The following is a 26,822-nucleotide window of genomic DNA, read 5'->3' on the forward strand; positions in this document are numbered from 1 at the left end:
CTGTCGCCTCTACTTTTTCTTTCCCCGCTTGCATTTCCTATAATCTCAAAGTCTCTAGTCTTGCAATATGTTTTCTGAACAATTTGACATTAGACTATAAACTCACTGTTCTGCAACAGCAAAGCAGGAGAACGAATCATTTTTTTTTACAAGGATGATGAGTAAAATTCGCTCGCATTTTTTAAATAAATAATAGGGTTAGAAAAAATGCTGGTAGCCTATTAGCTCGCTCATCTTAACGTTGGCTCGGCTCGGCTCAGCGAGCAAACTGAGCTAGCTTGAGCTTTTACTGAGCCGAGCCGAACTCAATTTTTACCTCATTACATTAACAAGCCGAGCCATGGACTGCAGGATCCAGCTCTATGTAGGCTTTGTGACCAAGAGCTGGAATCAGTGGACCACCTATTCGTGCATTGCTCTTACACGAGGCAAGTATGGTACGCCATCCTGACATTGATTGGACTCTCCTATTAGACACCATCACGAGAGGCATCCTTGTTGGATTGGTAGTTGTCATTCAGAGTAGGCCACAACTCACCGAAACAAAAAGGCCCGGACTCGATCTTCATGCTCGTTGCATGAAGCATGTGGAAGGAAAGAAACAACCGAACCTTTGACAATTGCCCGGGTCAAGTGTTAAGCGGGAGCTAAATACGTGGCAGCAGCCGGATGGCCAACGGCGGCAATAGTTGGTCCACGGGGAGATCAAGCAAGCGGTTCCTAGTTGGCTAGCTCGCTAGTCAACCCAGCCTCTCGGTTAAATGTTGTGCCGTATAGTCCTCTAGCAATGTAATATGCGTGCGCGCGGCAACCGCAAAGGACCGTTTTATAACGATTCCCTTCTTATCAATACAAAGATACGCAGCTCTTCCACGAACAAATCGAGCCGAGCTACGAGCCGACCCGAGGCGAGCCGAGCCGGCCGGTTATCCAGCTCTAAAAAGTAAATTCATGGGCTGCCCTCCAGCCCGTGTCCGTGTGTGCTCGACGGCAACGGCCAATGGCATATGCCGCGCGTGTTCCGGACCCCTTCTGCCACGCCCATATCGCGGGGCCCACCTGTCGTTCCAACCAGGGAAATATCTCCCCGCCGCCGCTGGGATTTAGGGTTCTAGCAGCCCCCGATGGGGTGATTATTCACATCTCCCTATAAAGCGCCGACGCACCCGGCCTTGCTAACCAGTCGCCTTTCCTCGATCCAGACCCTTTTGCTAAAAATAACAAGGCAGGGGCACCTCCGATTCGACGTGGGCTTCCTCTTCCTTGCTCGCAGGTACCTATCGCTGTCCTGGGCGCTCTGAATTTCTCCTGTAGGCTTGATAGATCTCTCTTGCTGGATCTGGTGGTCCGACGCGTGCTGCAAATCTTGCTGGATTTTTGATCCGTCCGGTTGATGCTTAGTTTGGTTTCTTCTCTCTGCAAGAATCGCATCTGTTCAGATATCAGATATGGTCGTGTTGACATGTCTAGTCGTAGGCTCACATGGATTTAGAGTTGCTGCGCTGTTCTTGCGATGCGAGCGTAGTTAGATTTCTTTATTTTTTTTCTTCTCGTGGAAAAAAATCGTCGCGTGCAAATTTGCGTCATGCTGGCTTCGTGAACTTACCATTGTTTCTGCAAATTAGTAAAGGGGGCAACTGATTAGTTCAATTTTCGTGAGCCTATGCTTGTCTTCAACTGTCTCTTGTGTTTTTATCCGAATTTTCTTATATAAACTGTCATCAAACTTTGAAAAAAATTATCCTATGCATGGAAAATTTCTGAAAAGAAAATCATGGTGAACTTTTTTATTGGTTGATCTGTACTCTATTCTGCCGTTGTAATTAGTAAGGATGCCTTAGAAAGTTTACTGGCCACGACTACTAGTAATCACCACATAAGGATGTCTTAGAAAGTTTACTGACCCTTGCAATCACCACATAGGCCGCACTATTCACTCTTGAATCTGATATGTATGGTATATGTCTTTCTTTATCTGCTCAACAGATGGCTGATGTTGAGGAGTACCGTTGCTTCATTGGGAACCTGTCCTGGTCCACAACTGATGATAGCCTCAAGGATGCATTCGGCAAATTTGGCAACCTCACTGAGGCAAAGGTGACACGAAGAATCTTTCATCTTTAGTTTTGCAGGGAGTTTAGCATGATGTTGGAGGTTGTGTTGATAACTGTTGCTTAGGAAGGCTATGTGCATGAACTGATGCATTTGCAATTATTTCAACCATTTTTTTCAAGTCAACACTGCCCAAGCCTAAGCAATTTTATTTTATACTCCCTCTGTCCCAAATTATTAGTCGTTTTGGCTTTTCTGGATTCATAGATTTTGCTACACACCTAGTTATATACTATGTCTACATGCATAGTAAAAGGTATGAACCTAGAAAAGCCAAAACAACTAATGATTTGGGACGGAGGGAGTACTACAGAGAATGTGCTATGTGCCAGAATTGTGTTAGTTTGTCCCCAGAGAATCTTAAATCTAACTAAGTTGGTCTAACACAACCTTTTCTTTTTGTTCTGTCTTGTATTTTTTTTGCCATGGTTTAATAATATTCAAAGGTTTCTAACAAAGAAGTGTAGATATAAGATACTAATACAGTACTATCTGATCTTGTATGTTGTTTTTTTTCCATCTTCCTGAACACCTTGGGCAATGTTTTTTCCCTCCACTTAAGTCACCGGATGATCCAGTAACATACATCTCTTAACATATACACATTGTTTGTTTGTACAATTTTGCTTTGTATTTTTTTTGTTATCTAACATGGTCTCGTAATTATTGTTAATTTAAGTTTGTTTTGTGGTTAACATGCAGGTGGTTCATGACAAATTTTCTGGCCGATCTCGCGGTTTCGGCTTTGTAACTTTTGATGAGAAGAAAGCTATGGAGGATGCTATTGAAGGGATGAATGGACTTGACTTGGATGGGAGGAACATCACTGTTGATAAAGCTCAGCCACAAGGTCCTGGTAGAGACCGTAATGGTGACCGTGATTATGATCGTGAGCGTGGGTCTCGTTATGACCGCGGCCGTGACTACGGTGGTGGTGGAGGTGGACGTGCACCGCGTGGTGGTGGCGGCGGCGGCGGCGGCGGCGGCGGTGGGGACTGCTTCAAGTGTGGAAAACCTGGCCATTTTGCTAGGGAGTGCCCATCTGGGGATGGCGGGAGAGGGGACAGATATGGTGGCAGAGATGACAAGTATGGTGGTGGCAGCGGCGGCAGCCGTTATGGATCTGACCGTGGTGGTGACCGATACTCTAGCCGTAGCCGAGATGGTGGCAGCTATGGGGGCGACCGCTACAACCGTGACCGATCTGGTCCCTACTGATGGCCTAGATCTTGAGCAGTATGTGCCATCCAGGTATGAAAGTCTATCTGCTATTATAAGGTTTGTTATCGTGTGTCTGGAACTATGTGATCCTGTAGTTGGAGAATTATAATGTACGGTGAGAAATCAGTTGCTTTGTTATGGACCATGTTACTGACCGGTTTATTATCATTTCCTGCTTGCCAGGCATATGACTTGGTCATAGTGCTTGGCGCTTGGATCCTGCATGTTTGCTTGATATGCTATTTGGCTGGAATCTAGCTTGTTAAGAGATGGATTTTGTCACTGTGTTGATGATCTTGATCCTAGTTATGCTCATGGGGATTAACATAAATGCCTGGGATATGGGGGACTGGATGGCAAGTTAGACGCGTCTGTGTTCTTTTCGGGGAATCAAGGGATCGACTATATTCTGCTTGAACAAACCTACAAGAAAAACAACCACCTATGAAAGCAAGCGATGAATTATCCGTAAGGGAAAAATTAACTGGTAAATCATTTCAATCATTTATCTTCAATATTGTGTTACAACGTCATTCTCAAATGACTCTTGTTTTGGCAGGCATCTTTTTGGTTATTTGTTCTCTTGTTCTGGATTGGTTGCTACCGTCGTTCTGGACGGGTTACTAGTGTCCTAAGATCATTTCAGTTGTCCCATTTAGTCTGGCAAGTGGCTCCATGAATGCAAAGAGTTCTTTGGTTCCATTGTATTTGACATTAGCATTGGAGGACCAATGCAAGCAAAGAGACTGCTCTTTGGTTAGCACTGGAGGACCACTGCAGCGTAGCTTCCTGTTTCTGCCTCTCCCTCTTCGGTTGGCTTACCTGGTTATGGTTCCTTGGACGTGCCTGGGGTCCTCTTCGGTGGTTATGGTCCTTTGACGTGCGGGTGGCTGCCTATGGGTGCTCCATTAGCTGTTCCGTTCCCTGTGACTTGTGAGATCAGAGATCATGATCGTTCCCTCTGACTTGTGAGATCAGAGACCGTGCTCTCTTTTGACTCTGCACAGCTGGTCTATAGCTGCTTCTGCCCTGTTATGAACAACCACTGCCCTTGAGAGGACTTCCGATTTTCTGCTTCATCCACAAAATTATAATTGCTGGATAATCAACTCATGGGATACATCAGCCTTGATTTGCCCCTTTTGAGAGGAGTTTTGCTTATTATGTTATCAGCAGCGTTTCAATTATTGCATCGTCGCATGGGATACATTTGCCTGGAGTAAGCTTAGTATTTTTTAAGATTCCCTATCGGAATGCTCGTCTTGCTGTTGGTTATTAGCCAATTGAGTTTCTGTAAGTCTAGTACGTACAATAGCTGCAGCATTTCACCCATTTTGAGCATATCGGGTTGATTTGTACTATGTATACGTTGTGTATGCAGCAGATCCAGCTTCTTTTTTTTCCCCGTGCTGTCTGCTGTATGTTTTCGAAGCGTAGTTATTTGAGTCATTTCCTTTGAACTCGTTGGAGCCTGATGCGGCAAAACATCCAGAAATTCATCTTTTGGTTGCACAATACAGCAGAATGATCCTCTGACCTTGCCACTACTGGGCCTGTTAGGCTGGACTTATAAGCCGGAAAAGGTGAAACAGTTGATTTGTTGTGAGAGAAAAATACTATTCGGTTGCTGATAAGCCGACTGATAAGCTGAAGTGAACAGGTTGAGTCCTACTTTGGTTGGAATAAATGTGGAAATGTGTGGCACAGCACAAGGATCCTACTTTAGTTGCAATAAATGTGGAAATGAAGTTGGAACTCATGGGTTTGTTCTTGGGCATCTTTTATAGCGCGGTTGCGATGATTGGGTACTTGTTCTTGGGCATCCGCACCAGCGTCGGCTGCACCGCGTCGTCGTCCGCCAGCGGCTTCCACGTGTACCGGCACACGAGGTGGTGGACGAAGACGCAGATCTCGAGGCGCGCCAGGTTCATCCCGGGGCACATCCGCGGCCCGCTCCCGAACCCAAGGAAGCTGTAGGGCTTCACCGCTTGCTGCATATTTGCATAGGAGTATACGTTGAATGGAAATGAAATCACAAGCACAGGTAGGTCATCAGCCATGGCCGGAAACTCACATCGAATCTGTCGGGGTGGAAGCGCTCCGGGTCGGCGAAGACGGCGGGGTCGTGGTGGATGGACACCACGTCCAGGTTCACCGACGTCCCCTTCTTGATGTCGTACCCTGCGCCCATTCTCGTGCCATCAGCAGCGCAGCTATACTAGAATCAAACTGATGGATGGAGGTGGTACCGACCGTCGATGCTGAAGTCCTGCGCGGCTTTCCTTGAGAACCATGGCAGGATGGTTGCTCTCCTCAGGGTCTCGTTCATCACTTTGTTGGTGTAAGGCATGTTGCTCACGTCCGACCACCTGAGATGCGACGTGCCGTTCAACCTCTCCCTGATCTCCAGATGCTCTTCCTGCAGCCAACGGAGGATACCAACCATGCTGCTCAATCCAGCTACATCACAAAAGCCTAAACGCTTGGAATTAGTAATGGAGGTTTCAGGCTCACCCGCAGCTTCTCCAGGACCTCAGGGTTCTCCCCCAGGAACTTGACGAGCCACGTCAGGCCCGCCGTCGTCGTGTCGTGGCCGGCCACCAGCAGCGTCAGGATGTTGTCCTTGAGCTGCGAGTCCGTCAGCTTGTCGGCGTCGTCGCCGGCGTGCTTCCGCAGCAGCGTCTGCAGGAAGTCGCTCCGGACCTCGCCGCCCTCCCTCCGACGAGAGATCACCGAGTCCAGCATCGCGTACATCCGGTTCCTCGCCTGCCCAACAATCGACCAAAAAAAAGCTCCACATTTTGAATTATGATCGTGCAAACGTTTCAAATCTGTAGCGTCTGTCTGATCTGAACTCTGAATAACCTTGAGGCCGCGGTGGAAGGCTGTGCCTGGGGCCTTCAGAGGCAGGGACGCGAAGGAAGATGAGATGACCTTGAAGTTTGCCCGGAACTTCTCCTGCTCCTCCCCCTCCGGCTCCAGGCTCACCAGCATGTTGGCGATCACCTTCAGCGTGAACTGACACGAGCCAAGAAACCAAGATGTCATCAGTCACAATCTGAAGAAAACCATGTGCAAGATTTCATGCAAGAACTTGAGTCTGCGCGCGCTTAGTGCTTACAGAGGAGGCCTCCTCCAGCACGAGGACCCTCCTGCCGAGCCACGTGTCCAGCGTCTGCACCGCGAGCTCGTTGATGAAGTCGAAGTGCTTCTTGAGCGCGTCGATGGAGAGCGGCTCGCCGATGAGCCGCCGCAGCTTCTTGTGCTCCTCGCCGTTGGTGGTCAGCAGGCTCGTCGGCCCCAGCACCTGCTTCCCCGTGTAGAACAGGTTCAGGCTCACCACGCCGTCTTTCCCGGACAGCAGGATCTTGGCCGCCTCGCGACCCGTCATGAACACCGTGATCCTCCCCAGCACATACGTCTTGAACACCTTGCCAAACCTGACGAACATCGAGCAAAGTCACAGTTCAGATCAGTCTCCCATTTTGATGCATGGCATTTTCTCTTGGCGATGAAAATCAGTACCTTTTCTGCCTGTCACGCATGAAGCTCAGGATGCCGGCAGGGCTCGAGAAGTCGGAGATGAAGGAGACGGTCTCGCCGATGACAGGCCAGCCCATGGTGCCGGGGATGTCCCTCATCTCCTTCGAGGAGCTCCGCGATCTCAACCAGAGGAAGCCTGCACATGCCACTGCGAAGGCTATAAGCGCCGGAGCTCCGAAGATAGCCATGGCGGAAACTGAAGGAGCTCCGTCTTCAGATATCTTCAGAACACATCGTCCCTGTCAGGAGCTGATTTATATGTGAACCACAAGATTTGTGTCCAAATCTGTTATTCCTCGGGAGCATCACTATTATTTTTGTTCTCTTTTTTGTCATCGTTACGTGCGAGGGAACCATTTGGAGTTTCTTTGGTATCTCTTGCTATATCTTGTTTTGTCATACTTAACATTGCTGGAGCTTCTTTCAATCTGTTTCCTTTGTTTTCTTTATCTTCCTGTCGTGTTTGGCTGTTTGGCAGGATGGACACACGTACTATGCTAATCGTCCTTTAGCAAAGGCTACGTCACTGCTGCCGATGAAAACTAATTGTATTTTCTAGTGCAAGCCGATGAAAGGGAGCAGTGCCATTTGCAGTGACCGAAGCTCTGTTTTTGTCACTGTACAGGCAGGGCAAGGCCTTGATAAGGACCTGGAGTTAATTGTTGTCACTACTGATTGAAAATAAAAAAAAAACCCCATAAATTTCTGTTTTCAAGAGATGAAGAGAACAAGCTTTGGACACTTTTGCCGTCCTTGTTCAGCCGAATAAGCTGTTATATGCCTGCCATTTGTCATGAGGAGCTGCGATGGCAAAGTCTTCATTCATTTTTTGTTTCTAGTAATCACAACTTCAGAATTCCTAGATATTCCATGGCTCGAACAATTTGGCAAATGGATGCTATTATCGATCAAGGGATCTGTCCACGAGTGGGATAACTACTGCTCCTGAAACTGAAACTGAATAGGCAAAAATTTGAACAGAAAAAAATAAGGCAGGAAAGAAGAAAGAAGTTCAGTTTTCAGTACAAAAATGGCGGGATATCACCACACCAACAACATAGGAGATTGCACAGCGAGAGGATTTCCCGACGGAAACACATGGCCAAGGGCCCAAGGCGGCAATGGCAGCAACACCCTCGCCGGACTGAATCCCGCCGGCCGCCGTCACCGTCAGGTATCCCCGCTCCACTCTGCAGTGCAGAGAAAATGCCTCACGTACGCGCTCGGGCATCACCTTCGCCGAGCCAGAGGTCCCTCACCATCTCAGCCCACGGCGCTAGCCGCTAGCGACGGCGCCGGCGGCTGAATCGCCGCAGTCCATGTGCGGAGCGCGAGGGAGGCGGAGTCAGCGGCTAGCAGGTGAACTCCGGCGTCTAGCGCGGGATCCGCGGCGGTTGGCGCGAGAGGGAGGTCGCCGGCGGCAGGGCGGGATCGTCAGCTGCTCCGGCGCGGGCGCCGAATATTTGCCAAAAACCCCGTAGTTTGGATCGAGATCAATAATCGCGATCCAAATTAGGGGTGGTTCTGTAGATTTTTGGATTGTATATTTTCAAAGCAACCCCTAGTTTGGATCGCGATCCATTTCAGGGGTCAATTTGCAGATATTCGGCGGCTCCGCCGCCGCCACCGTTCGCCGCAGGTTCCGCTTGCTCTGGCGCCTCCCTACCGCAAGAGCTCCACTCCTCTGCTCTCCTCCGTCAGGAAGCCAGGCATCGAAGCCGCAAGCTTGAGCTCACTCGGTCGGGCATGGCTGGCGGCCTGGAGTACGCGCAACTGGCGTCGCGCGTCGGGCTCGTCGTCCTGCGCCGCCGCGAGATCAACACGCGCCGGTTGTCGCAGCGCCGGTCCGACCTGTGCGTGTGCGATCCCATGACCGACAACCGCGCCTTCTTCCCCGACCTGCCCGACATCGGGAAGAGCCCTACCACCTGTTTCTCGGCGGCGGCTCCGTCTCCGTGGTCGACTACTCCGTCATCCTCACCGCCGCCGACGGCATTGGCTGCTCCGCCTTCATGCTGCTCTCCGCCGACATGGACAGGTCCCTGAACGTGTCGGTCATCGGTGCGTATCAGGGTGCAGACCCTGTCGCCGGACGACGGTGCCGGCGGTGGCAAATGGGGCCCGGAGATGGATTCAGCATCCTACTCGCATTTCTTTTCGAGAAAAGAAAACGTAATCTGATCGGGCATGGATTGCATCATTGATCACATATATATATACACACGCACATGAGGTTCGAAAACACATCGACCCGCCTCCGTAAAGCGATGCCGCCGCGCAAACGCCGCCGAACACGCGCGCCGCGCCGCGGGACCGCGACGGCGTCACCGGCTCCGGAGCTTCCGGCGAATCTCCTGGCCGGGATCGCCGCGCGCTCCGATGCCGCCACCATCTTCCGGTGCGCCGCCACGTGCAAGCTGCTCCGGCGCGAGATCCTGAGCCCGGACTTCATCCGCCGCGTCACCGGAGGGCCCGACGCCGCCGTGCCCTCCTACTTCTGGGCGTCCTCGGCGGGAGCGAGACCTCCTTCTCCCTCGTGCACCCGACGATGGTGGCCGGCCTGACCCTCGCGTGCCACCACCTGGCGCCCTTCGTGTCGCGCGCCGCCGCGGGGCTCCTCGAGGAGTACACGCCCCTGACGTCGCGCGGCGGGCTCGTTGTCCTGCGCCGCAGCGAGATCAACACGCGCCCGTGGTCGCAGCGCCGCTCCGACCTGTGCGTGTACGACCCCATGACCGACAGCCGCGCCTTCTTCCCCGACCCGCGGGACATCGGGAAGAGCCCCTACCACCGGCTTTTCGGCGGCGGCTCCGTCTCCATCATCGACTACTCCGTCATCATCACCGCCGCCGACGGCATCGGCTGCTCCTCCTTCATGCTGCTCTCCGCCGACATGGACAGGTCCCTGGGCGGGTCGACGCGTATCAGGGTGCAGACCCTGTCGCCGGACGACGCCGCCGCCGCCGGCAAATGGGGCCCGCTCAAGTCCGCTGAACACAAATGCCCGTGGTGGTGCATGCACTTGGACAGCTACAGCGACGCCGGGGTGGTCATCGGCGGCGTCGTCCACTGGCTGATGCACGCGGGCGCCAGCTTCACCTTCGAAGTCCGCGAGTACATCCTGACCTACGACGTGAGCACGGACACGGCGGGTTCGGTCGATCTCCCCGTGCACCGCCAGGTCCCCAACTTGTGGGCGTCCGGGTCGCAATCCCAACTGGCGTCGTCGCCGGACGGGAAGCTGAGCTTGATCATCACAGACAAGCTCGTAGTGTCCATTTGGGTGCTATCAGGAAGCTCCTGGGCGCGGCAGACGGTGGTAGACATGGAGGCGACATGGCGGTTGCCGCCGTGGGGCGAGCATGGGCTTGAATTGGTCAGTTTCGGCGATCAGAGGAGCGGCGCAGTGTTCGTGCGATTTAGTGGTATCCAGGACGGGCTCTACGGGATCGAGGTGGAGACGAAGACGGAGTTTTTTCAGTTTTTTCAAGGGAAGACGGGCTCGCATCTCGGCTATCCTCCATGAAAAGTCCTTCGTTTCGTAGCCTTTCAAGTGTAAGTCCTTTTTAGTGGGATAGTATAAGTGAGTTGGTGCCATATTAGTATTTTTGATGCAACTCATTGGTAAATGCAAATCAATGCACCCAAGATCTCATCCATACTAAAATTCGAGATGGATCTGTGGGAGTGAATCAACTTCATCTCCATTCTCATCGGTAAGCTAAAAAAAAGTTGATCATTGAACTTATACGAGTTGAAATTCCAAACCCCAAATAAGAACCTTTGAATGCACCCAAGATCTCATCTATACTAAACTGAGATGGACCTTTGAACCGGAATGAAAAAAACTTCACATCCATTCTCATCGTTAAGCAGAAAAAAAGATGATTATTGTACTAATAATATGAAATTCTAAACACTGAATAAGAAATTGTCCAAAACTCAACTTTCAATTCAAATGGGAAAAAAAACCTTCAAATAAAGAGAACAAATTTGAAGCAATTGAACTAAGATATTGGAACTTTAGAATAAAAAACTTTTGGAAAAAGTCCATTTTACTCCCCTCACATATTCACTTTGTCCATCCCACCCCTAACCTATATGTTGGCTCAATTTAATCCCTCTACCTATTAATACCAGATTAAACTAACCCCTAAGCTGTTTTGTACCAAGTTTTGATGATGTGGACAGGGTTTTGGATGGAGTAAAATTATTTTGACCACGAACCTGTCTGGAGATGCTTACAACAGTATTATTCTTGCGATAAGTGACGGATGTAAAATGGCTTGCAAAATTGACACTTCTATCAGTTCTATGGTATTCCTCTTGGATTGGCTGGACCCCAAACTCTTGTGTTTGGTGATTTTTTCCATGGCCTATTCGATTTTAAGTTTCAATAATGTTCACAAAATATTGGGATGTCGTTCATTTCATTAAGGCAAAGGGCGATCACTTGCCACCTGAACGTTTGTTCGCCAAAGATAGGTCAAGGGGCCACAGCATGTTTTAACTTTGTGTACAAATTGAAGTAGATCGAGGAGTACGTGCTGATCATAAAAATATATAGAACTGAGGTTGCTGCTGCTCGTTCCAATGGTCCCTCCTTGCCATCTGTGCTGCTGGCCCTTGGTCATCATCTTCCCTGTTGTAACATCCTGCTCGTCCTGTGGCTCGGTTCATCTGTCTTCTGTCGTGGAGTCGATTAGATAAAAACACATGCACGAGGAGCGGACGTAAACAATCAGGCTCGGATCGTGGGTGGGTGACAAAATTCATGCCTTGCGCGTGCCCAGCTGTGTGCAGCAGTGGATGGATGGACGCCGGCGCATGCGGCGTTTAGAGACAAGAGGCTCGGCTCACTTTGGTAGCTTGCCTCTCGCAGTCCACGCCAGCCGGCTTAATTAAGTTAGCGTCCACGTAAACCCGCTTAAGTTAGTTTCCACGTCAGATTGACTCCAGTCAAAACCATATCCACGTCAGCAAAACAAGATACAAAACGGCTTGGGGTTTAATTTAACCCGGTGGAGGGATTAAATTGAGCCAACATTTAGGTTAGGGGGTGGGATGGACAAAGTGAATAGGAGTAAAATGGACTTTTTTCCAAAACTTTTTTATAATTTGCCTAGGGCTTCACGATGTAAAAGTAAGGTTTTCAGGATCAAAGATTCTAGATCGGATCATTTTTCTACGATCGAGTACAATCAGTCTAGAATCGGTCGTGAGATCAGGATCCTATAAGTTATCATTTTAATGTTAATGTTAATTTAATTTATATTATATTATATAAAATACATTTACCAAGTATATGATACTGTACAATAGCATACAAATAGAGTGATATGCAACGGAAAAATCACATTCAGGAGCTAATAGTTCTAATTTATAAATTTTAAAATATAACCATGTGAAATCGTAGGATCAGGATCCTACCGAAGGATCGAAATCGGTACTCGTTGCTAGCACAAATGCAGTAGCAACCGACACGCGAACAATTACCGTCTCTTCTCCAGCAACAGTTTCTTCCCGCCTGCTAAATCAGTGGGCTTACCCTTCCATCAGTCACCCCCCTCCGGTGGCTGGCATGGCCATATTTCATACTAGAATGCTCCTGTATTCGATAAATGCTACTCCACCATTCCAAATTGTAGATCGTTTTGACTTGAATTCATATATATTATTATACATCTAGACATACACTATATCTAGATGCATAATAATATCTACAAACCTAGAAAAGCTAAAACGACCTACAATTTGAAACGGAGGTACTACCATTCCAATATACCCCCTAGAGTACCTCTAAAAAATTTTCAAATCATCAACGCCCAAGCATCATATAGTGAATTCATCTCACATAACTTTTCACTCCACTCCAGTACAAGTATCTGCCACCACACGCAAAACTTGTTGATATTCGGTCCACAAATGTTAACATCTTTCGTCGACTACATGGCAGCAGGGCAATCTCGAGAAACTCAAAAGAAAAGGTCTGCATACGACATGAGCACAAGCAACACAATACCAACCGGCTACTCTTCCATCCGATCTTCAGTCTGCTGCTGAACAACTTTGACCTTGACCTTGACCTTTGTTTTCTCAGCTGAAGCCTCATTACTAATAAGCTTCTTCGGAAGCATGTTGATGTCCTGCTCCAGCTCCTTGTTATCTCTCTCCAGTTCCTTCTTTTTACCAGGTTTTTGCCTGTCAAAATTGTTGTTGCATATTAGATAAAAAAAACTTTCACAATTGAACAGACAACAAATCTGAGTAGAAGAACCAACCTGTCTGAAATGTGCTTCTTCAGGCGCTCATGCCTAGCCTTTGTAATAATCGGGATGGCCTTCAGAGTTTGCTCGGTCACATTCCGGTCATAGCGCTCAGGCCTATTCCTCTTTCTCTCAAACTCAAAGGTCGAATCCTGGTCGATTTCAAATAATATCAGTCAATGTTTGCACATCAAGAAATATGACCATTGACTATTACATCTACAACATATAAAAAACAAGAAACTTTTTCTAACCTGGGTCATGTCCTTGCCATGCAAGCGCCTGTATGCTTTTGTCCACTTAACCTTACGAGGATTCCTCTTCATCTTGAAATTTTTATGACACTTTGATCGGCAAAAGCGAAAGATCTGCCAAGGAGATAAAAAATCCAGTCACTCTTACAGGCACCAACCAAATTATCTTGAAGGAAAGAAAAACATATGCATTGCCTTATTTTGCACTAAGTATCCTAGTATTACAATTTTCCCAATAAACACTTAACAGTCCAAAATTATAAAGAAAGGATAAATTTGAACATTAACATTAGAAATCATAATTCATCTGGCAAGAAAAACAACAATCACAGAAATTTCTAGACAGCATAAGCGCTTTTATATTACAATTTTAATCCACAACAAAAATAAACCTCCTGAAGATCTTAATAAGGACAATCAACCAAGAAACAGTACCATTGATGTAGCATTAATTATATGGGTCATTTAAATGAAACACAGCTGATGAAAAATCTTTAAAGTTTAAACAAAGCAATTTCATCTAAATACAGCCATAAGATTGAAAAAACCCAACTTGGAATAATAGTTACAGACTGTATGTTGACCATTTTATACAAAAAAAGGAGTCCAGGGAATTCTCGAAGGTGGCAATTATGAAGCAAACGGATGTTTAGTAGCCAGGCATACTTCAGGACTTGTATATTTCAGATTTTAGGACCATATAACTTTCACTCCTTCACAGTATGTTGGCCCAACTACAAAAACACTGCCACTGCTAATAAATACACATTACAAAGATCTAACAAGTCTACATTTTCTGGTGTCATAGACTTGACAAGAATAAACATTTTCCTCAAATTCACCAAGCAAACTCAGGCACACAATCAACAATAGGCAACATTTATGGGAGCCGGCAGCAGTATAAAAATCATCGCAGAATCATGAAAGCACAGATATTCTATGTTACAAGCGCATAAAACTAGAAATTACATGCAGTTACGATAAGGGAAACAGAAGGACGCATGCTGGAGCAGTGCAAAACATACAAACAATTTTCTTCTAGATCTAGTTTTCTTTCAAGAAAGAGCAAAGGTAATATAAAAAATCAACCTATTGTAAGCATGATGCAATAATTCCATATACCCCCGCAGATTCTGATATTAATCAGAGAAAAGTAGAGTCTTAGTCTATGTTTGTTCACTACAAGTTTACTGACTTAACTACAATCTGGGAGAAGAGAAAAGTCTGCTGAACAAGGACAAAAGAACAATTGCCTCACAAAGAAAGCAGGCACTAAGGTACGAGCTATAGGTACTAATCAATAAGGCTAAAGTTATGGTGCAAGTAAGTAGCAGCTTCCCAGTCAAATAGGAAGGCTTAGTTTCATATCAAATAACTAAAAAAGGAAAAGAGTAAAAGGTTGTCTAACTTGCTTGTTCGTGCTACAGCACAAGGAAGACACAGCAATCCAATTTTTTATTTACACTAACAATTTATGAGCTCATGCCAGCTTATGAGTCAAAGAAATTGCACCCTTTTTTATATACGAAACCATATTCCCATTAACAGGCAGTGCCAGACATATCCCCCGAAAACAATACAGACACAAAGTCTGGGGCATGGGCCATCCAACACTGCTAAACAGAAACTACAACATCTCCCCAAATATAACCCGGGCGAGAATTTGATTGAGTACAAGCAGTTAACAGTTTCATAGCAACGAAACTTCGATGATTCAGCAATGACCGCGCGCCACCAACAAACCAATCAAACATAGCATATACGAAGCACCGGTACAGCAAACCAATAAACAAGAAATAAATGAAACCCAGCCCGCGTTCCTCATGTCAAGCAAGAAAACCTAGGATGAAACAAGAAGATAAGGACCTTGGCGTCGTTGCGGACGAACTGGATGCCATGGCCGGGGTAGATGGTGGAGGAGCAGAACCAGCACTTCTCCAACCTCATGGCGCCGCCTCCTTCCTTAGCGCCGCACTACAGGCTCCCCCAAATCGGCAGCGAAACGTATCTGGCGCTCACCAGGCAATCGATTCGGAGCGAACTTGCAGGCTTGATCTGGTCGCGGCAGCTGCACGCGAAGACAAGGGCGGCGGAGGAGGTATGGCGATTGGCGAACCCTAGCTGAGGGGAGGCGCAACGCCGGGTGCGCGCGGCCGGATGGGAGAGAGGAGGCAACGAAGGCGGTAGGGTTTACGTATGAAGGCTGCTCGGCCTTTCTCAGCCGTTCGTTTCCTCGAGCTCGGATCTTACGGCTCTAACGCGTCGAGGATGGTTGGGCTACTTGGGCTAGACCTGACCATGGGCCGTTCTGGGCTGAACCTGAGGCCTGTAACGTGTGTGGACCTTTTCTCTCAGATTTCAATTATCAAATTACTTCCTCCGTCCCAAATTACAATTTTATTTTGATTTTTCTAGATAATGTCAAAAGCATAAACAGTTTGGTTAGCTGGAATCAGATTGTGTGGTTGCATATCGGTCGAGCACGGTGGTATCAAGTTCACTCTAAGAGCTGTTTCAATCGTGTCGAAATAATATGACGAGAATCCAACACTTTGGATGGCTGTTTCTACCAAAGTGACTGCACATGAAAGTGAACTTTCACGATCAAAAGCAGAGGATAAACAATCAGATTCCGTCGAGGATGCAATGCACAGCCACATCGAGAAGCGACATCAGTTTTGAAGATGGGCAGGCAAAAACGTCACCAGTTTACTTGAGTGCATCACCTGCCAAGGTAGGTATGCGCTATCACATGACAAACGGCAACAGTTGCCTTCAGCATCCCGGCTCCCATCGGAAACTCGAGATTCTCGGCGCAGGAAGCATGTCCTGACTCGAAACTGGGTTTGGATTGTTGCAGCTCAGCATCTCACGCATTCTTGTTCTGTTCTGCATGCAGTTGCGCATGCATCCGGTGATCCAGACCGAGCACGAGGAACAAGCTCCAACTGGCAAAACAGCAACCACATGACACTGAGGCACTTCCGAAATTTGAATGCTACAGTGAGATCCAGAATCAACAACTGAAAAAACATGCACCCGAACATACAAAAAAGGCCATGATATTATACTATTATGGCATCGCATCAGTTTTTATTGCTAGCTAGTATTCCCACGGGTTCCCAACCTTAAGCGCCAACCCTGAACTCACGCTAATGCAACAGACAAGACAACCACCATGCAAGTTTGATGCCAGACAGTTCACACAACTGGTAGGAAGGATGGAGCTTGCTTGACAACACACTTAAGAGCATTGACCCCTTGGCAGACTGAAAAGACATAGCCCTAGTACAGGTCACCCTCCTTATGGGTGTGGATGACGCAGTCAGACTTGGGGTAGGAGACGCATGTCAGCACATAGCCCTCAGCCTGCTGCCCGTCGTCAAGAAAGGATCCATCCGACTGGTCGACTGAGCCAGCCTCAATTTTGCCAGCGCAGGTGGAGCAAGCCCCAGCACGGCACGAGTATGGCAACTCCACTCCAGCGGTCTCAGCTGCGTCGAGGATGTAGGTGTCGTCTGGAGCCTCAAACTCATGCTCTACCCCTTCTGGTGAGACAAGCTTCACCTTGTAGACAGCCATCGCAGAGACGTCAAGTTTCTTGGAGGCCTTGAGACTTGGAACCTTCATGCCCTGGCTGAAGAAGCTCAGAGATGAAGGGCTCTTCACTGCTGTCTGGGAGGCCTGTGTTCTAACATTGCCCAAGAGCGCACAGGAAGAAGCAAATGTGCTGGTCGACATCTTGAAACCTGACACAATCTTCAAATCCAAGGAGAGGAAAACAGTCAGTCATCCGAACCATTTTGGTCTAACAAAGCAACATTTGACAGCAGGAAACTATTCTCAGCATCCACAAACAAACATGGCCTAACAATCAAGAAGCACCTTGCAACCGAAAAACTCATGGCAAGAAACCAATCACCACCAATTTTTAAACAAGCTTCAGATATTCACATGAAAACAATCTAAATTTACATGACAATGACCAAATTCTGCTTCAATACTCTCACAGAGATGCATAATAACTTAATAATGTTCCATGACAATAAAGAGGAAAACAGAACTTGTTGCTTCCTCTGCGACAGTTCATTAGCCAATCCCCTTTCTAGTTCACTATGCATGGTAATTCTACAACTAATACAGTTCATATAGACAAAGAGAAGCAGGGCCTATTGATGTATCCCAATGGTATCTTTACCAAGGAAGGAAAATGGGCACTTGGCATCCATTCCCTCCATGAAAAGGGGTAGGTTACTCTGCGGAGCAGTATGAGAAAGGCAGGCATTGCAAAAGCTCCCCGCCCTTCACTCGAAGCTCCAGGGACCTCACACATCAGTTCCTTTAACATTTTTTCTACAAAATCCACTACAAAAAATTGGAGACCAGAAGAGGTTTACTGTGCATGCACACAGCTTAACCCCATATATATCCCAAGTACATCTCTTTATGCAAAAATCTCAACTCCTCCACCATTTACTTTATTCTAGAGATGCAATTACATACAAAATTACAGAACCACCAAAATCCGATGCGATAAAAGCTGGTACCCATGAACAGCGCCTCACCAAATCTACCACCCCTCAGGTCAGCTCCAAATCACCGTACCGTTTAAGAATTTCACCAAATAATAGTTTCAAGTTTCAACAGCATAACACAAGATCCCATCCACTAGATTAGTCCGGGTTCAGAACTCGGACACACACGCAAAGCGACCAAATCGGACACCTAAGGACTGACTTGGTTGGGCAAGCGAACGAGAGATCCTTAAAAGCCAAGGCAGGCGATCCGTACGAGTGAGCAAGGTAGAGGCAGGTACCTCGCGCCTGAGGCGGCGGCGACGCGGAGATCGGCGGAGGCGGCGGAGCGGTCTACCCTTGGCTGGCCCTCGTCCCCTCTCGCTTGCGCCGCGTCGCTTTCCGTCACCCGTCGCGGCGTAGAGACCGGAGGGAGGGAGCGGGGCAGGGGGGCGTAGTGGTGGGAGTGGGCGGCGGCCAAACCCTCGGTTTTAACGGGGGCGCGGGGTGGCTGCGCACTGCGGGTCTGCGGCGCGGTGGAATGGGAATCCCGGGTGCGCCCGCCGCTGCCGGGTGGGGTTGGTGGTTTCCTGTTTCGTCTCACGATCCCATCCGTGGAAGCTTCTGGAACTGCCCGGACCCCATTTGGGCCTGGGCTCGGATTGCTTGGGCCTGGCAGACCATCCCGCCGTGGTCCGGCCAGCCAAGTTCAACCCAAGAATTTCACTACCGTCTCGACAACAGTAAGTAACCGTGCCACAGTAAATGTTTCACGGACCCTTGCATGAATTGAGCTGTTCTTCTATGAAGTTCAGTGGCATCGTTGGAAAGCTCCAGGCTGCGTTTTCCACCTTTTTCTGTACTCGCATGGACGAACGGCAAGCAACACATGCGTTTGAACGTACGACCGGGGCCATTTGGTTTCCTTTAGTGCATGGACTTTTAGTCCATGGACTAAAACTTAGTCCATAGATTAAATTTTAGTCCTACTCTTGTTTGTCCCACCCCTATTTGATTTTATGGACTAAAAGTGGTTGTTGAACAAAGACCTTTTTACTCTTCTTCCCTACCCTTAGTACCCCTGCGCCTACACCTCTTGGCGCCCAGCACTCCTCCTGGCGCCAAATTTTCTAGCCACCTCTTCCTCCACGCAGGCGGGCGGTGGGTGATGGATTGTTGTGCCCCGCCCACGCCGTCTCCGCGTGTTCCGAAGGGTGCCGTCCCCCACTGAAGGATGCCTCTGCCGTCGCCAGGAGGGAGGGTGGCGGGCGGGAGCCGGGTGGGAGGAAGGGACGGCGGCACCCTTCCTCATCGCCGGAGGCCGGCAGGCAGCAACGGTGGTGAGCGGCGAGGAGGCCGGCGGGTGGGAGGGTGGCGGCGGGCGGGAGGCGACAGGAGGAAGCCGGGCGGGAGGGTGGGATGGCAGTAAATGAGAGGGGCAGGGGTGTCCTGGACACCCTTTGATCCACTTTAATCTAGTTTTGTAGATTAGAGAACTAAAGGCTTTAGTTCTAACTTTAGTCCACCTATTTAGGTGTTTAGGGATTAAAAAGTGCAAACTTTAATCCACCGTTGAAACCAAAACACCCCTAAACAGTAGCGGCCTGTGCGTGGTCGATCGCCGGTGCACATGCAAATATGCGATGGAATGTCCTTTTTGTCAGATGAGGAGCAGAATGGCCAAAACATGTGCCGCTGACCACCAGTGTCGCACAACACCCCGTTTGCTTGGAATTCCACTCGACGGCGGGCGGCCATGGCACGCCGCCTCAGTTTCTTGCATCACGTGTTGATGCCCCATTGACCACGCCATACGTTGATTAGCGATCACCCATTCACTGCACATACGAATATGTGCGCGTCCCGATCCCCAGTGGAGCAAAAGAAAAAGGGAATTTAGTTCAGCGCACCATCGCTGATGCGACTATGACTCGCATTAACAAACTGATGGCGAGAAATGGCTCCACGAGCAAGTCGTGACACGCAAAAATATATGACGTTTAGGATGAGCTAACTGAACTAACTAGCTTGTCCTAAATGTCATATATTTAACGATGGAGGGAGCACTATACGTTCTCCTCCGATTACTGTTCAGCAATCCAAGGCATGAATTCCAACTTGTTTTCGGAGAGGATTTGAGAAGGGTAAGAACATAAGGGGGAAAACACAACACTTAAAATTTATCAAAATGATGCCGGCGGCCAAGTTTGTCTGGAGAGAAAGTGTTCAATGAAAATGGGCTACTCCCGACATCCCAATTGTACTCCCCTTAAACCATGTATGCATGAGATTACCGATTACATTGAGAGCTGTGCGTATTTGTGCAGTACAGCCAACCTGGACAGAACATACAGAATTACAGATACAATTATCTAAAATGAAAAGAAATGGCATGCTACAAGGAGGCAAAGGTGGGGATAAAAAGGATTTGAGAACAAGCGCAACGTGTCTTCCTGTCGACATGTCGATCAGAGTCACAGGAGTTGCTGCTTCAGTTTGTCATTCATAAATCGTACGTCCTACAAACATGTCCATGATGCACAGTTCTGTGAATGTTCTTTGACCTATCATTGGGTGAGAATTGGTACCTCAGCCATCATGCTACCCAAAAGTCAGAGTAAATGGCACATACGCAGCAAGATTTACATTGCCTTCTTCGGAAGTTTCAAATGTTCAGTTCGAACCTGAAGCAAAGATGATTATATGAGGCCAAAAGCTAAAAGAATTCAGTACTACAATCAGAAAATGGCGACCTAACACAACGACATGTTCAAAAGCACCTACAAAGCAAAAAGGCAAGATGACATCTCATGTTGAAAGCAGCCTTCCATACTTGCGCAACAAGATGGGAATGTCATCCATGCGCAACTGTGGTATACCAGAGATAAAAAAAAAATAGTGATAAATAAGCAGGGAGTATTGAATGCAGTATTCTCAATTGATGGCAGGTGATCGTTTGTGGTGGATTACTGGATCGTATGAACCTCTACGCATACCTGTGAAGCACTTTTCAAATGGAAGAAACGGAGAGCTTCCATTTCATGAAATGCTGCTGATTGATTTCCCCTGTAGTTGCAGCAACAAATTGAAATCATGATCAAGAGTGACTGATGGCTTCCGTCCTCCCCCCTCCCGGCGCACCCCTCTCCACCAGCCCCACGCCGTCGCCTACTCCAGGTCCGGCGGCCACCCAAACCTCATTCTCACCGGCACCGGGAGCCATCCTCCGGTGAGCCGTCCTCACCTTATCCCTCAGGCAACTCCTTGGGCCACCGTGGGATGTTGCAAGACTGAGTGTTGGAAGGACCATTCACCTTCCTCTGGTGAGTACAATCGAGAGGTCTCCCCTACATTCAGAGACATTCTCCTCGCTAGAGCAGCTCCACCTGCTATCGCTCGAGTAACAGGCAAGGACGGCCTCCCCGCTGGGACGACTTCGGATGCAGTCTTGCAGGCTCCGGACGTGGTGAGTCAGGTTGCCCCGGCTGCATCCTTGAAGGTCCCCCCACGCATCGTCCTTCTCCCTAGTGAACGGGTCGGTCGGGTGGCGGCGCAGGTCGCTGACGCTGATGGTTGGGTGACAGTCGAAGGTCGCCGTGCCCGCCAAGAGCGCCGATGACAGGAGTGTCCTCCCCTACGGATGGTGCTGGCAGATCTCCGGGGCAAGTGCTTCAATTGCTTCTCCTCGGGACACTGGTGCGATGTTCTATCGCTCTGAGCCGCGCTGCTTCTACTGTCGGGCTGTGGGACATCGATCTCGTGTCTGTCCGTCACGGCGTCCTACCCCGCACCCCTCCTTCACTCGCCCTCCCCGACGGTGGTTGATTTGGCGTCCAGTGGCCTCAGTGGAAGAGCCGGCCATGCTACTGCTGGTGGCCTCGAAGAGCAACCCTGTCACGAGGACAAAGGCATAGGGGCGGAAGTGGCAACGCCGAGCGCGCAAGTCGCGCTTCGGTAGAGCCAATGCAGACCCCAGCGACAGCTCGATCGAGGGGATGGAGCATCCCTCCCCCTTGGTCTCGAGCGATGCCCTGCCGCAGAATCGACGCTATCGCAGAAGGAGGCGGGAGCAACGGTCACCATCACCACCGTCTTTCCTAGCCCCAGCGGCACTAGGAGGATCATCTTCGACATCCCTTGTTCCGTGTGCGCCAGTACATTCAAGGCTAGGATCTCGTTCCCACGAGGCATCAGAGGGCCCGTGCTCGCCTCGGCCATCCCTCCCAACGGCGATTCGGGTTCCACCCCCGCCATTGATGCCCCGCGGCACACCCCAATTCCGAAGAGTCCGCCTCTACAATGGGTGTTGTTGAGGCGACATCGTCTGTTGCCGAGGCAGCCGTGAAGAAGCCCGAGGTAGGCGTGCCCTTCATCACCATGCAGAATGAAGACGGAGTTAACTTGTGTGTGTTGCCCTAGGCGTCGTGCTTGGGCACAACCGTTGCAAGCCCAGCGGCCACCCTGACAGAGTCAGGGGAAGATGTGTCCTCTCACTTGGGCCAGCTCATGACTAGGACTTTGACTGGGCCAATCTTTGTGCTGGTTTCGACTCACTCGGACTCGTGGCTGCATTTCGTGACTCAACTGGAAAGCTTCCAGGAACAATTCCATGGCCTTTTGAAGGCCTATAGGAGCTTACCCCTCTATTCCTCCTCCCCGTCCACACCACCTCCTATCGTCTCCCACGCCGTGGCTGTGCATCCCCCACCACCGACAGATGTGTTGGGCACGCCGGCGGTGAAGAAGTCTGTGGTGGTGGTTGACATGGCGGAGAAGGATGGCACACTAGCGACAAGCCCGCCGACGTTTGGCACGCCGGCAACTACTGTGTCGACGGCGGAGGGTACACCAGCAGCAAGCACGCCGGCAGCTGCTGTGTCGACGGCGGTTAGTGCACCGGCGGTGGGCACACAGACGTCTGGCACGCTGGTAGCTGCTGCGCTGACGGCGAATGGTGCACCGATGGCGGTTGCAACGACATATGGCCCGCTGGCAGCTGATGCGATGTTAGAGGATGCACCAGCGGTGGTTGATGTTCCAGCAAGTTCTCCACCAACAATCCAAGTATACTCTCGACGTCGACCACAAAAGGATCCAAGATCTCCTGTGCTAGAGCCAGAGTCAGAGATAGTTGGCCAGCCGGCTGCCTATGCAGCCCTGCAGTCCTGCTGCAGAATTCATCAGTAGATTGTCCAAGACGTCGGGTGGATTGATGCCAATTCCACACATCAACAAGAGGAGGAAGAATTTGATGCCGCCACCTAGTGAAGTGCCGTGCCACAGCAGCAGAATTGCTGGGATGGGGGTGGAAAGTCATGAGGCCTGCCCCGCACATCTAAAAAAGATGGTGATGCGTGCCTTGGATATGGATGTGCAGCTTGATAGGGAGCAACTTGATCAAAAAATCCTAGAGGATTATGCTTTCGATTTCGTCAATCCCTACCAATGTCTCATACTAGAGCCCTGGCTACTCTCTTCGGCTAGGCTCACCCGGATGAGGATGTTGTAGGCGAGCTGGTTGAATGTCGGGTCTGATATATGGGTGTATTCTTTGGTCGTCTATTGTTCTTGTCTTATGGATCCATCACATATACTTACTTGGAACGTGAGAGGTCTTAATTCAGCAGCTAGATGAGATGCAGTACGAGTGGTTGTTGATTCTTCAAAAATTGATGTTATATGCCTCCAGGAAATAAAGATGGCTTCAGTCTCTAGACAATTGGTACTATCAATGCTGGGTAGTGACTTTGACAACAACTTTGTATTCTTACCATCTGCGGGTGCCAGTGGAGGAATCCTCATTGCTTGGAGAAATCACCTTGGCACAATTGGAGCAAGCCGGCTGGACTCTCACTGTGCTTCGGTTCAGTTTTGCCCTGTTAATGGTAATGCTTGATGGCTCATCTGTGTTTATGGCCCTCAGGACAATCAAGAGAAGATCCAGTTCTTACAGGAACTCCGAGATGTGCGTGCTCATTGCATAGGATCTTGGATGGTGGCAGGAGATTTTAATCTTATCTACAAAACTGAGGATAAGAATAACACAAATCTTAATCTTGCAATGATGGGAAGGTTCAGAAAATGGATTATTGATATGGCGGTTACAGAAATTCCCCTTCATTGTCATAAGTTCACATTGTCCAGTTCAACATCTAGTGCTTCTCCTACTTTGTTGAAGCTTGATCGGGTTTTCTATTCACTGGAATGGGAGGAAATGTTCCCTGATTGTCTCCTACAGAGTTCCTCCTCGGATGACTCGGACCACTGTCCTCTCATTCTTGGACTCCGGGATAACATTCCTAGTAAGAGACGGTACCATTTTGAAGATTTCTGACCTTCTTTGGATGGTTTCCTGGATACAGTTGAGTCAGCATGGAATTCTGTTCCACCTCGTTGTTGTCCTATGGAGACACTTTCTTTGAAATTGAAAGCAACGGCACGTAGCTTACAGAGCTGGAGCCAAAAAAAGATTGGACATATTAGCTCTCAGCTTGCTCTAGCAAAAGAAATTATGCATCAACTAGAGATTGCACAAGACAACTGTGTTCGACAACCCAATGAGCTTTGGTTGCACAATAACCTCAAGAAACATGCCCTAGTTCTTGCCTCTTTATTAAAAACAGTGGCCTGGCTGAGATTAAAAATTGGTTGACTACATGAGGGTGGTACTAATACCAGGCTTTTCCATACGCATGCACACCATAGAAAAAGGAAAAACTTCATTGCTAGATTGAGGGAGGCAGACAGAATCATCACTGCTCCTGAGGAAAAAGCTTCAACAGTTTTTGACTTATATTCTAATCAGATTGGATCTGATAGCGATTGGGTTAGAAAAATCAATCTGGATGCCCTGAACATTCCAAGACACGATCTTGAGGCCTTGGACATCTCTTTCACAGAAGAGGAGGTTTGGAACACCATTAAGAATCTGCCTTCTGACAAAGCCCCACGCCTCGATGGATTCATAGGAAGATTCTACAAAACATGTTGGTCAATCATTAAGGAAGACATAATGGCTGCTCTACACAATATTTGGGGAAAGAACTTCAAAAATCTATGGATGTTAAACTCTGCATACATCACATTGATTCCAAAAAGAACAGAGGCTGACCAGGTGAAAGATTTCAGGCCCATTAGCCTCGTTCATAGCTTTGCCAAACTAGTGACCAAAATCTTGGCCAACAGATTGGCTGGTCACCTAGATGCAATGGTCTCCCCCAACCAAAGTGCTTTTATCAAGTGACGTTTCATTTAGGATAATTTCATATTGGTCCAACAAATGGTGAGGTTCCTACATTCCCAAAAATAGCCAAGAATCCTTCTCAAATTGGATATCACGAAAGCCTTTGATTCAGTCTCATGGTCGTTTCTATTGGAGGTGCTTGGTCACCTTGGTTTTGGCTCACGATGGTGAGATCTCTTATGTGGCCTGTTGGTTTCATCATCTACCCAAATCCTTCTTAATGGCATCCCTAGGAATGTCATACAACATAGATGAGGGCTTCGTCAGGGAGACCCCCTATATCCACTGCTCTTTATACTTGTCATGGATGTCCTGAATTGGATGATCACTAGAGCGTCAGAGGCTGAGTTACTACAGCTACTATCTAGAAGACCAATCCAGCACAGAATCTCTATATATGCAGATGATGTAGCCCTTTTTCTCCAACCGGTAGCATCTGATATTACCTTAACTCTGAGAATGCAGTTGAAATATTGCTGAAATATATTTTTCTTTAATTGAACATCAATATCAGGTGACGAAGAATTATCATGTTCAGGCATAACAAGCTCTGATAATGACATTTTCCACTAACAACCAACTAGAACCTGACAGCTTTGCGCCTATAGACATCAAACAGGCCAGATGACATGGAAATGCAGCATAAATCCATGATAAATGTGTAAAATTCACAGTTACTACTATTCGCCCAAAATACCAAATGGGTGTTCATTTCTAGCAGTTCAGGTGACAATAAAAAAAATAGTTCATGATCCAGAACAGAGCCTATGTTACAAAGTCATGTCAATTTCTACCAGACAACTTCTATTTCGTGAAAAAGTGAATGCTTAAATAAGCAAATAACAGACATAGAGGGGAGACCGAAGAGTGAAACCATACGAATAGCGCCGGAGGATGAGACGTTGACAGTCCCTCATCAAAGGTCCTAGCTCCTGCAGTTGTAGTGAGGTTGCTGGAGAACTTTTCTAATGATCATGAAGTACCTAGGTATCACACAAAAAAGCCAAAATCCTCTATGATGCAGATACAGGTGAGTTACAGTAAAAGTGAGCCATAAGTACCTGAATTGATGCCACCTGGTCACTAGCTGGAAGCGATTGGCCAACAAGCTTAGAGGACAATTCCACAAGATCTTTATCATCCAGTTCATCAATAGAACTTATTGAAACTTCTTCAAAAAGCGGAATTCCCAGTCGTTTGGCCAATTCTGTTATTGGAGATCCCGCAGCGTGTGACTCCTGCGGCCATAAGATATTTTAGAAATTGCAGACTTTTCTGTCACCTGAAACTTTCACAATGAACTCCCACACATGCAAGCATGTGCCTTTTAAGTTGAGTTGCTGGGCATCACCTGTCGTAGTGCTAGGTCTGCTATTTGAATCAATGTTAGGAGCTAAACCTCGTTTCGCAATAGGATCATCTGCACACAAAAATGTGGAATTTAGATCACCTCTCTCCATCAACCATCATAGAATAACATTCAAGAGATAGGGGAAAGCTTCAAATCATTTCAGACAATTTGGTAAATGAATCTGCATCATGGGCAGTAAAGTTTCCTAATATAAATCCAGTTAAGCATCAACTTAGAGAGTTCTTTTTTCTTATGATATTTCAAGATAACATCTACGCAGTGGAAACATTTAGCATAGCGAGCAACATCTCCAGAGGC

General features: G+C 48.2%; 5 protein-coding genes and 1 long non-coding RNA gene across 11 annotated transcripts; 1 reads left to right on the forward strand and 5 right to left on the reverse strand.

Annotated features, from left to right (window-relative positions):
• The first annotated feature begins 1,107 nt into the window (after positions 1–1,107).
• Positions 1,108–4,782, forward strand: LOC101753637 (glycine-rich RNA-binding protein RZ1A). Of its 5 annotated transcripts, XR_215749.4 has the most exons (5): positions 1,108–1,273; positions 1,987–2,097; positions 2,815–3,363; positions 3,517–3,801; positions 3,893–4,782. XR_215749.4 is itself a non-coding variant. In XM_004981084.4 (4 exons), the coding sequence occupies exons 2-3, from the start codon at positions 1,987–1,989 to the stop codon at positions 3,328–3,330; spliced, it is 627 nt and encodes a 208-aa protein (XP_004981141.1). In that variant the 5' UTR covers positions 1,108–1,273; the 3' UTR covers positions 3,331–3,363; positions 3,517–4,782. The 5 variants fall into 5 exon arrangements, 2 of the variants coding, with proteins under 2 accessions (XP_004981141.1, XP_022678935.1); XR_215748.3 differs by having other exon boundaries at positions 2,815–3,820; positions 3,893–4,736; XR_002675884.1 differs by having other exon boundaries at positions 2,815–3,801; positions 3,893–4,736.
• Positions 4,783–4,929: 147 nt separating this feature from the next.
• LOC111255827 (beta-amyrin 28-oxidase-like) lies at positions 4,930–6,368 on the reverse strand. Its single transcript, XM_022823201.1, has one exon. It carries the CDS (start codon positions 5,391–5,393, stop codon positions 5,115–5,117), a length of 279 nt encoding a protein of 92 aa, XP_022678936.1. The 5' UTR covers positions 5,394–6,368; the 3' UTR covers positions 4,930–5,114.
• On the reverse strand, positions 5,779–7,445 carry LOC101754571 (abscisic acid 8'-hydroxylase 3). The gene is made up of 3 exons (XM_022823202.1): positions 6,455–7,445; positions 6,199–6,351; positions 5,779–6,099 (listed from the first exon to the last, which is right to left on the reverse strand). The coding sequence occupies exons 1-3, from the start codon at positions 6,782–6,784 to the stop codon at positions 5,809–5,811; spliced, it is 774 nt and encodes a 257-aa protein (XP_022678937.1). The 5' UTR covers positions 6,785–7,445; the 3' UTR covers positions 5,779–5,808.
• Positions 7,446–12,670: 5,225 nt separating this feature from the next.
• LOC101754979 (probable ribosome biogenesis protein RLP24) lies at positions 12,671–15,574 on the reverse strand. The gene is made up of 4 exons (XM_004981086.2): positions 15,263–15,574; positions 13,397–13,510; positions 13,158–13,294; positions 12,671–13,077 (listed from the first exon to the last, which is right to left on the reverse strand). The coding sequence occupies exons 1-4, from the start codon at positions 15,341–15,343 to the stop codon at positions 12,906–12,908; spliced, it is 504 nt and encodes a 167-aa protein (XP_004981143.1). The 5' UTR covers positions 15,344–15,574; the 3' UTR covers positions 12,671–12,905.
• An 804-nt stretch (positions 15,575–16,378) lies between these two features.
• LOC101755657 (ferredoxin-3, chloroplastic) lies at positions 16,379–18,444 on the reverse strand. 2 transcript variants are annotated; one of them, XM_012843145.3, is made up of 2 exons: positions 18,188–18,444; positions 16,379–17,155 (listed from the first exon to the last, which is right to left on the reverse strand). In XM_012843145.3, the coding sequence occupies exon 2, from the start codon at positions 17,135–17,137 to the stop codon at positions 16,682–16,684; it is 456 nt and encodes a 151-aa protein (XP_012698599.1). In that variant the 5' UTR covers positions 17,138–17,155; positions 18,188–18,444; the 3' UTR covers positions 16,379–16,681. The 2 variants fall into 2 exon arrangements, with proteins under 2 accessions (XP_012698599.1, XP_004981144.1); XM_004981087.2 differs by having other exon boundaries at positions 18,213–18,439.
• A 1,949-nt stretch (positions 18,445–20,393) lies between these two features.
• On the reverse strand, positions 20,394–26,055 carry LOC101755391. Its single transcript, XR_215750.3, has 4 exons — positions 26,033–26,055; positions 20,907–20,976; positions 20,695–20,778; positions 20,394–20,594 (listed from the first exon to the last, which is right to left on the reverse strand). It is a non-coding gene; the product is annotated as an uncharacterized LOC101755391 (long non-coding RNA).
• Positions 26,056–26,822: the final 767 nt, after the last annotated feature.

The sequence above is a fragment of the Setaria italica genome, chromosome IX (genome assembly GCF_000263155.2).
Source record: "Setaria italica strain Yugu1 chromosome IX, Setaria_italica_v2.0, whole genome shotgun sequence".
Taxonomy (NCBI): Eukaryota; Viridiplantae; Streptophyta; class Magnoliopsida; order Poales; family Poaceae; genus Setaria; species Setaria italica.